Below are 10,911 nucleotides of genomic sequence, written 5' to 3'. Positions count from 1 at the left end.
CCTTCCTTTCCTCTATAGATCTGTCTATCTAGCGAGTTATCTGTCTGTCTATTGTCTTGCTCTCTAATATCTATAACGTATACATTTGTTTAGCTTCCACATATATTCCACTATTTTATTGTTTTTAGGCTACAATTAATTCTTTATCAGCATGTGCATGTCATGGCATTTGCAATTGATGAAATTAACAAAAGTAACTCCCTACTGCCCAACATTACCTTGGGCTTCTGGATATACGACTCCTGCGATACCCAGTCCAGGTCACTGCAAGGCACAATGTGGCAACTCACTGGACACAAAGACCCCATCCCAAATTACACCTGCAGGGGAACATCTCCTATGGCTGCGGTGATCGGAGATGACAAGTCTCGGATGTCCATAGCCATGGCTCAGCTGCTGGGGATCTATAAAATGACACAGGTATGGATTATTGATACCAAAGTTAGGAATATCCTTTGGATATGGCTAGCTCTAAAAGATAAAAAGCTGTCAAGGGGAAGAAACACTAACTAATCTTGTTGCTTTGATTCTTCCAGATCAGCTATGCCTCTTCTGTAGCCGATCTGAGTGATAAAAGTCGATTTCCCTCTTTCCTCCGCACTACTCCAAGTGATGAGTTACAGTCTCTGGGCATCGCCCGGTTGATCACCTTCTTCGGTTGGACCTGGATTGGAATCCTCGCTGAGGACAATGACTATGGACAGATAGGAAGTCAGTTGCTGAAAGAGGAGCTTCTAAAGATTGGCATCTGTGTAGCTTTCTATGAAGTTATCCCCCTGATTTACTCTCAAGAGAAGATCTGGCACATCATGGAGGTGGTAAAGAAGAAAACTGCCAAGGTCATCGTGGTCTTTTCCACCCCTAACAATCTCTATCCAGTGATGCTGGCAATTGCAAAGAGTGACATATCTGGGAAAGTCTGGATTGCTACAGATGGCTGGGCTGATTATCCAATATTTACTGAAAAGGAGTTCTTAAATACTCTTAAAGGAACCATTGCGCTCTCTGTTCCTACAGGCAACATTCCAGGGTTAAAAGAGTACCTCTATAACCTTCATCCTTTCAAAACTGCAAATGACATCTTTGTTGTACGGTTTTGGGAAGAAGCTTTTGGGTGCAGGTGGGCTGACCCCAGCATGGACCAGGCCACTTTTCAAGAACTAAGCAGAGAAAGGAAACTCTGCACAGGGAAGGAAGACCTGAGAACTCTTGATATTCCTTTCTTTGACATGACAAAGCTAGGGTTTGTGTATAATGTCTACAATGCAGTGTACGTAGTGGCCCATGCCCTACATGCCATGTATACCTGTGAACCTGGAGAAGGACCGTTCTACAATGGCTCATGTGGTGACATCAAACACTTTGCGCCTTGGCAGGTATGGGCTAATATTTGTTTCAGGTATGTATCTTTAAGAAAGCATGGCGTGTACGGTTCATTATTTTACATTAATACAGTAAATATTTCCCTAAGCTTTCTTTTTTTTTATATAATTTAATTTTTATTGAAATTTAAATCATTCACAATAACAATAAACTTGTAAGAATTATTTGATCAATGCAGAATTAGCAGTTCAAATACCGGTCCCCATTATCAAGAAAGAAGGGAGTGAGCATAAAGAAGAAAAAAAGTGAAAAAAAATCATTCAGATAAAGAATAACCAAACTAGCTGAGATTACTACTTATAGTACTTAAACATCTTGGCCTACCGCATATGAATTAATAGAAGTCCACTTAACTAACTCTAACACTTTTATCTAATAAAAAAGTTTCCAAGTATAGTGGATCGGTAAAAATAAACATTCTTTTGAAAGGTGATGATGCCTTTACAAGGATACTTGAGAAAGAATATGGCTTCAAGAGTCACAAGTTTCTGTCTTAGCTGAATAAATTACTTCCTCCGAGCTTGAGTAACAGGGGATACAACTGGAAATATCTGGATCTTATAGCCACAAAAAAAGGTAATCTTTAATTTTAAAATATTTTTAAAGTACTGGGTCTTTATCCTGTTCTAAGCAAAAAGAAGCCAACAACATTGAGCTCTTCTTTCTTTATGGACGAGCACCTGGAAAATTCTTGGACTAAGCGCTTCTTTGAAGCTTGTCATACAGAAAGCATACTCACAAACTGGGATCTTCTTTAAGTAGTCTAATAAAAGGCATCACAGCCTGTAGAGAGTCCAGTTGTTAGGGGACCAATAAGTTTGACCAGAATGCTAAAGGGCATCAAGGATTAATCCCATGTCCAATTTCTTCCTCCGAGGCCACCTTGAACTTTGTTGTCTATGAAATACGTTTAAGATGTTGAAAAGGTACTTTTATTGTTTTTATCTCTTTTATGTATCCCATTCTTATTTAATATTGTTATTATGAATGAATTTTATTGTAAACTGCCTTGAACTCTCAACTAGGCGGTATATACATTCTTTTAAATAAATAGATAAAACTATTATCTGTCTGCAGCCAACCCCAGGAAAATCCACTGCTCTTCAGAGCTGTCCATGGATTTTTGTTGAAACCTGGAACATCTAGTGATCTGTATTGCATTTCATAAATGAAATTCAGATATATTTTCTCTATACTCTGAGGCATGGCATACATCAGAGAGCTTGGTCAGTTGGGCTGAAGGTCTATTTTAACCGTGTGGTAGGTGTCTAGACTTCAGTAGTTGTTAGAAAATCTTGTAGTCCAATAATGCTTCAGTTTCCCATCTAGATATACACTGGATATAATTTACAAATAAGGGGGCAGAGATAACCCCATTAAACAGGCTGGCACTGTAAAACCAATGCAAACGTGTCTCCTTGTCTCAGCACAGCTCCTGCATTACATACGGAAGGTGCGTTTTGAGAACACCATGGGCCATGATATTTTCTTTGACCAAAAGGGCAATCCCCCAGCTTCTTACAACATTCTGAACTGGCACCCACTTTCAACTGGCTCCTTCGCTTATGTAAATATTGGCCATTATGATTCTGGAGCAGCCGGTGACCAGGACATCAAACTCAACATTAGCGCCATCATATGGAGTGAAGACTATACACAGGTTAGAAAACTGTCATATCATCACAGAAATATGATTGCAAAAAAAAAAAAAGTTGAGAGGTAATGAGGAGGAGGAACCTTCTCTAAACTAGTTGACATTCACTTTTAGATTTGTGATTATTTGAATGGAATCAACTTGGTTGCTTTGAGTCAGCGGAGGCTCCAAAAGACTGGAGGCAGGCAACTATATAACTCATCAATCTAACATCAATAGAGGGAAGAAAATATGAAACATTGACAAATAAAAGAGAGTACAGGGCATGCTGTCTTAAACGGAAATTTATGTCAGACAGAGCTGATTGAGTTCCTTAATGAGATGACAAAAACATAGTTGAATAGGGAGATACCAGTGCTTGTTGCCTAGGTAGGCATTCGTCCTCATATAAGACTGGAAAACAAGCTGAATGGTACAGAAATAGAACAGAAAGTTGTAAGTTAGGTGAGAACCTGGTTGGGCAATAGAACTCAGAAAATGCTGGTCAATGGAGTCCACGCTGGTGAAGGTAAAGTGACCTGTAGTGTACTACAAGGCTTGGCGCTTGTGAAGAACAGTCAGGTTGTTTTTGAAGTTGTGCTTCAAAGCACAGCCATATTTTTTTCTTCATCAGTTGGCTGCTGGCATGTCCTCCTTCAAGATTGTTCATGCCACCACCCCCCATTTCAACATCCCTGCTTTACATCATGTCCTTAAGTTCTTCCAAACACAAATAACAGTGTTCTCACTTATTACTTGAATGTGAGCCTGAACTCGTTGCCACAGATTTACATTCAAAACTTACCAACACCACTTTCTTCTTCTGAAAAACGGTCACTTGGCCTTTTATTTATAGTTAAATGTAGAGTTTCCCACCTGCATGTTCCAATATATGGAAGACCCTCCCTTTATGAATTTTGTCTGATAAATTGTAAGCCACCCTTGGTTTCCTTACCAGAAGGAGTATACTAAGTTGTTAGGGAAGATCAGAGAGATTAATGAATAGAGGTTGGGTTCTGAGCTCCCCCATGTGGAGGAAGAGATGGTGCATGCTGGAGGCTTTTCAAACCCCTGCCACCATCTTAGGATGATGATTCTTAGTTCATATTTTTCTGCAGGCCTGATTTTGATTCATTTTTCTGGGAGAAGAACTCTGAAGGTTCTCTTTACAAAGATCTGGGTAAAGAGCATGGAAACAGAGTGTCTGGCCCTATTCTTGGTCCAGAGTTTTTGGAGACCTTTCTGTTTAGAAAAGGACATTTTTCCACCCTTCCTGTCTCTTTTTGGTTGCCTTGCTTGAGTAAGGTTTTCTCTGATTTTTGTTCTATTGGGACAGAGAATCTATTACTACTGGGGGCTTAGTTTTCAAACCATCTAGAGGAGGAAGAGTTGTCTTTTGCCTAGAAAGAACCTTGGGAGACGCGGCTTAATTGCAGAGGAATGGATTTCCATCCATTACAAGAGAGAAGGCGATATTAAGGTATTTTTAAGAGAGTTTTCACTAATGACTCAAGTGCATTAGACCTGAGAGGAGAGGGCTTACTTGGTGCTTACAGAAGAAGATTTATGAGAACAGAAAAGACCTCAGACGAGGCATGAGAATTAGGACTTTGCATGTTGTTAGGTAATTGGGACTTCTGATCTGACAGAGAGAAGAATCTATTGTAAATTTGGGAGACTGGGAGAAGGTTTACGATTTCTTCACTTGGAGTTATTGAAAAAGAGAAGTTATCAAGGAATTGGCTATCACAAATTCTAAAGACTTTTACTTCAAGAGTAAGGTCACAAATGGATTAATTTCAACTTGTGCATAAATTGAATTTAACATCAGGAGAGCTGTAAAGAACATTTTTAATTATTTGATCAACTATCAACAAAAGAACAATAAACACAGCTTGTTTATTGCTGTCATAGACTTAGGAGATTGTCAGTGCTGTTTACAAAAGATGTAAGAGCTTGTAAACTGTGATGCATGCAAAAGGGCCTTGAAGCTGTGCTTCCCCAAGGGAACCCTGGAAAACTCAGAAGTTTGTTATCCTGGAGAACTGTTGCAAATAGGGTTTATTTTTAATATTGTATGCATCTGGGGTTCACCATCCACAGGATCTCAACCACCCAGGGGTTAGAAAATGATCTTCCGATAATCAGGGGCACTAACAATTCATGGTTTATTTTTTTAATAAGACCTTCCCAGGATCAGATGAGAGTTAATATATTTTTTGGAAGCCTTCTGTCAAATCGGCTGGACTAACTGCTTGTGCATCTGTCTCATATTGTAACGTTTGGTACTTTATTTCTGATAGAGGTTTTTATGATTTTTGTGTATTTCTATATCTTGTTTAATCCTTTGGGAACGAGCCTCGAGCCACTGTGGCTAAGGTGTACAAAGATATGGCTCAATAAACAAATACATAAATAAACATTTTTCTCCATTAAGGCTCCCGTCTCCACCTGCAGCGAGAGCTGTGGTCCTGGGTTCCGGAAGGCCATTCTGGAAGGGCAACCTGCCTGCTGCTTTGACTGCGTCCCCTGCTCCGAAGAAGAGTTCAGTAACCAAATAGGTGAGTGCCATGAATTCCACTCTGATAAAGAACTTTGTATGCAAAGTGGAGGGAGGGGGCTTGATAGTAACATGTCGGATCATGTCTAGGTCAAGTCAATGGTGGTAGAGCAGATATTTACAAAAGTACGTGTGCCAGTAAATGCACACAGCAAGCACATGCACCAGTCAAGTACTGAGCTCACTTATGGAGAGACATCTTAAAGAAAGGAAATGATGAGGCCCTGGAAGCTGAAATGCCACAACCTCTGTGGTAAATTTTCAAAAGCAAAGTGCAAAGCGAGCGCTTTTACAGCATCTGCACGCATCAGGGGAGGCAGCAGGCAAACTTGCTCACATACAATTTCAAAATGGAAGGCCACAAGTGCAGTTTTTTCCCCTCCCGCAATTTTATTTATTTATTTATTTATTCGCTTTTTATAGACCGATATTCATAAAAATTTCATATTGGTTTACATCATAAAACATTAAAACCAAAGTATAAAAAACATGATACAAAGGTAGAACAAATCTAAAATAATAGGTAATACATTTTAAATCCCTTTAAATAATACAATCAATAACATTTTACAAAATCCTAACTGCCCATAAAGCTAGTATATAAAAGATAAATAATAAAGTAGGCTAAAATTATACAATTAGGAGACCAACTTCAATGCAAAAACACCTGAGTTTTGTTTTGTTTTTAAAGTATGTGGATGTGTTTCGAGTCTTAAGGCTTGTTCATAGGACTGCCTCTTTTAAATGTGGCTTATTAATGTACATGCACCATGTTACCCGTGCATGCTTTGCTTGTTTGGTGGAGGCAATTTCTAATCAGGCCATTTTACCCAGGTACCCAGATAAATGCCTTGGAAAACTGCCCACAAATATGCGAACTGTTTGGCCTTCCTTACCAGCAATGAGGCAACAAATATTGTAGGCCATACTAGGTTGAGGTGACTTGACACAAAGCCTCATGTTCAAGAGATGAGCATTCTTTTGTCACCAACTATTGGGAGAAAATCCATCGGAGAAAGAAAACACAAGCAGGAAGTGTAGGCTGCACTGGCTCTGAGGCATACTCCCATCTCTGATTAGTGTAAGACAGGTCGGCAGGGATCCCCAAGGCTTCAGTACCTCACTCTCAGCCCTGAAGATTAACCCTGTAGAGATAAAGATGCAGAAAAACTGGAACAGTAACTGATTTCAGCAAATAAACCACAGTACCTGAGCTTTGGAATGGCATTGCAGGCACCACAGTACCAGTTTAATAATCTCAGGTTGAAAAACCATTTCACAGAATCAGGTATCTGATCATCTTGTGCGTGATTTATTACGGTTTAAAGTACTGGTTGAGGGTTAATGGAGTCCAGCCCACTCAGACTTGCAACTTAACAAGTTGCATGACACAAAGTAGCTGGGAAAGGATAATGCTTCTGTAGAGATGAAAGCTCCTCCCTTTCCCATTTTATTCATATAATGATTTTCACTAATCAAAATCACACTTGGAATTTTCTTTCTATAGATGCCACAGAGTGCATGAAGTGCCCTGATGACCAATGGCCATCCAAGAGACATGACGGATGCCAGGAGAAGTCCATTGAGTTCCTGTCCTACCAAGAACCCCTGGGCATGACATTGGCAGTTACTTCGGTGCTAGGAGCCCTGGTGCCAGCTGCAATCCTTGCAATCTTCATCCAGAACCGCCACACCCCACTTGTGAAAGCAAACAATCGTGAACTCAGCTACCTCCTGTTACTGGCACTTATCCTATGTTTTGGCTGCTCATTAGCATTCATTGGCCTCCCTACAACACCAGTCTGCATGGTACGTCAGATTGCATTTGGTGTTGTATTTGCAATCTGCATCTCCTGCCTTTTGGCCAAGACCATCATGGTGGCTATAGCTTTCAAGGCCACCAAGCCAAACAGCAACCTGAGGTCATGGGTGGGACCACGACTTCCCAACGCCCTGGTGCTCTCCTGCAGCCTGGTCCAAGTCCTTATCTCTGTCACTTGGCTGATCAAGGCTCCCCCATTTTCCCAAATGAACATGAAATCCCAGATAGGAAAGATAATAATTGAATGCAATGAAGGGTCTGTGACTGCATTCTGGTGCATGCTGGGATACATGGGGTTTTTAGCTACTTTCAGCTTCATTGTAGCCTTCTTAGCTAGAAAGTTGCCCGACAGCTTTAATGAGGCTAAGTTCATCACCTTTAGTATGCTTATATTCATTGCTGTCTGGCTCTCTTTCATCCCTGCTTACCTAAGCACAAGAGGGAAATACACAGTGGCTGTGGAAATATTTGCAATTTTGTCATCCAGTGCTGGCTTGTTGGGTTGTATATTCTTCCCCAAATGTTATATCATCCTAATCAGACCAGACATGAACACCAAGGAATTCCTAATGGGGAAAGCCACAGGGAGCCTCAAAAAGGCAGAGTAATTCTATTGTACCCCCATCACTACTACTTATCACTTCGGAGCACTATTCAACATACACATCACTGGACAAAACACATAGGGGGTCATTTTCAAAGGAGTTACGCATGTAAATGTGACATACTATCGTAGCAATTTTCAAAAGCTATTTACTCGAGTAAAGTGCACTTACTTGAGTAAATCCTATGGACAATTCAATGGCATATATTGTAGCAATTTTGAAAAGCCCACTTACTTGAGTAAAGTGTATTTACTCGAGCAAAAACCAGTTTTGCTCGAGTAAATGCTTTTTAAAATCTACCCCATAAGAAATAGTCCCTCCTCCATAGATCTTACAATCTAATCAAGACACAAACAATGGAAAAGAGACTTTGGGAATTTTATTTATTAAGAAAATGGTTAAATCAATAAGGTTGCTAGAAGGTTAATCAGGTGGTTACAATATAAAAGCAGCTTCAAAAAGGTGGGTTTTTAGATTTGATATGAATAAGGTCAGACAGGGAGCATGATGCACCATCAATCATATATTTGAGCTTGCATGTGCAAACCTAATTTCTGCCAACAGTTTTTTTTTGTTGTTTTGTTTTTAAATCAGCAAGCCAAAGAACTTGCAGGGTCATTCATCAAAATGCGTTATGGCACTAACGCAGTCGATGATGTATTAACGCATGCGTTAATAGCAGTAGCGAATGGCGCAAATGCAAATTTTGGGAAGGGGTGGGATTAGGGAGGATTTATGAAAATGAGGGGCAATATCACATGGTTTTAACACTGGAAATAGCTACAATTTTTTTCCTGGTGTTAAGCTGTGCGATATGACTGAAATAGCCATAATGTGATTTGCGATAAATTTTTCAAATGGGATAGAGAGAGAGAACCTCTGGGGAAGCCTCTACAGTATGCACCTATTTAAATAAACCTAAAATAAATAAATAAATAAATTTATATGCCTATAGGAGGAGCCTCAAATAGCTAGAGGTGAGGTGGTGGTGGTGGGGTAGGGTTTAGGGGCCAGGTTTTCATTCATAGTGAGACATACGAACAGAACAGTACACCTCAGTGAAGATTTGATGTCATTTGGAGTGAAGAAAGTCTCACAAAGATGACATTTTGTAATATGTTATCTCACACTAGCTTGATGGTACCCTGTTAAAGAGGCCATCAAACTAGGGCAAGAGAACATAGTAGAAATGTCATCTTTTTGAGACTCTCCTTACTCCAAATGACATCAAATCTTCACGGAGGTGTTCTTTCGTCTCACTATGAATGAAAACCTGGCCCCTAAACCCTAAACCACCACCAACACCTCACCTTAAGCTATTAGATGCTCCTCCTACAGGCATATAAATAGGTGCATAGTGTGACAACCTCCCCAGAGGTTCTCTCTCTCTCTCTTGCTCTCTCTCAGCAAGATGCAAAATAGGAATTATCAGAAGGTGCAAGAAGTTTACCACATGATACAAAGCACTATGTTACCGTAATTCTAAAATTTCCATAAACATGCCCCCTTTTTCTTAGCGCGTGAGTTATCCATGCATTATTATAGCATTTTGATGAATCTAGGAGTTGGTTGGGAGCTAAACTAAAAAATCAATAGGATCCCCTCTAAAGAGGATGAAATTAGAAATTAGAAGTAAAATGGCTATCTCATGATGTGACCATTCTTGGTCAATCTATTGTTACCATGCATAGGATACATGTTGCTGAAAAAATATGTAACCCTTTTCATCAGGCAAGGGGTCACCTAAAGATGCTGAAGAGAAAAGAAATGCTAGTTACAATTTTGAGATCAGAATTCTCTGGTAGGGGACAGCAGTAAGCTGTGAGACCCAAGGGATCACTCATACAGTTAAAGACTCCACATGATGGATGTTGTTCCAAAACAAGAATAACTTTTTCTAACACAAAATTTTAGGCAATAAAGGATTATAAAAATCAGAAAAAACAGTTTTTTAGAGTTTCAACTAACAGTAGAATAAAAAATACTGAATCTCATGCCACTTGAGTAAAATAGATGAGATTTGGATTTGATAGTTCCTATAGGACCCTTCCTCTACAGAATCTGGCAGGAACACTGAACTCTTTTCTTTCTCACTTAGCAAATGGTGTAAAGCATCTGGTTGGTGCCTTTAGCCTCCAAGTCAAGCTTCTTTATTCCATACATTAGGGACAAGTGACCTCCAGAGTACTGCTGGCAGTTGGGTCCATTATGACTTCAGAGAGCAACCCTTTCTTTCATGGACAAGAAAGACTAATTGTCTTCGTCTTATAGGAGCCTGAAAAGCCTAAGTTCTTGCTGCCTCTCTTATGCTCCTCTGTCAATGAGTCATTCTGGTAACTCTTGGAGTCACCTATATAGGTGCTAGACAATAACCTACCCTGTATGGGGTGGACCTTGACAATCAATCACAAACAATTCCACTTTCCTATGGAGACTCCCATTGCTGGAATTTCCCACATTTTAATCTATAGAAAGGCCTGGTCAGTTTTGCATTTATAACATTGGTGACATCTTTGGGATGAAAGATCAAATCGTGACCACTGTAACTCAGAGCCCAGTTGCATTCTGAAGCTCACCTACTCTATCCTCACAATCCATTACCAGGACCAGCACAAGGGTAGGCAATCTCCAGTCTCTGTGGATAACAAACACTTGAGTTTTGAGGATATCCCTAATGAATATGCTTGAGATCGATTTTCCATACAGTAGAAGCATGCAAATCGATATCATGCATATTCATTAGGGACATCCTTAAATGGATTTATGTCTATGAGGACTGGAATGCTTTTTAAACTTTTAAGCTTATTTAATATCATAATTTAGCCAAGCAATTTTTATCTAATGTTGCAGCCACCACAAGAATTTGGTCAACCTGGGATTGACATCTGTTTCTTGGTCTTGTGTAGTT

At 39.8% G+C, this 10,911-nt stretch overlaps 1 protein-coding gene across 1 annotated transcript; it reads left to right on the top strand.

Annotated features, from left to right (window-relative positions):
• The first annotated feature begins 261 nt into the window (after nt 1-261).
• Nucleotides 262-8,006, top strand: LOC115081101 (extracellular calcium-sensing receptor-like). Its single transcript, XM_029585614.1, has 4 exons — nt 262-420; nt 537-1,376; nt 5,454-5,577; nt 7,084-8,006. The coding sequence occupies exons 1-4, from the start codon at nt 277-279 to the stop codon at nt 8,004-8,006; spliced, it is 2,031 nt and encodes a 676-aa protein (XP_029441474.1). The 5' UTR covers nt 262-276.
• The last annotated feature ends 2,905 nt before the right edge of the window (nt 8,007-10,911 follow it).

The sequence above is a fragment of the Rhinatrema bivittatum genome, chromosome 19, assembly GCF_901001135.1.
Source record: "Rhinatrema bivittatum chromosome 19, aRhiBiv1.1, whole genome shotgun sequence".
Taxonomy (NCBI): Eukaryota; Metazoa; Chordata; class Amphibia; order Gymnophiona; family Rhinatrematidae; genus Rhinatrema; species Rhinatrema bivittatum.
This window is presented reverse-complemented; position numbering and strand designations above follow the sequence as displayed.

Coding starts and splice junctions, on each gene's coding strand:
- LOC115081101 (XM_029585614.1), top strand. CDS start 277: ATGTGGCAACTCACTGGACACAAAGACCCCATCCCAAATTACACCTGC. Junction 421..536: donor GGATCTATAAAATGACACAG/GTATGGATTATT, acceptor TGATTCTTCCAG/ATCAGCTATGCCTCTTCTGT. Junction 5,578..7,083: donor AGAGTTCAGTAACCAAATAG/GTGAGTGCCATG, acceptor TTCTTTCTATAG/ATGCCACAGAGTGCATGAAG.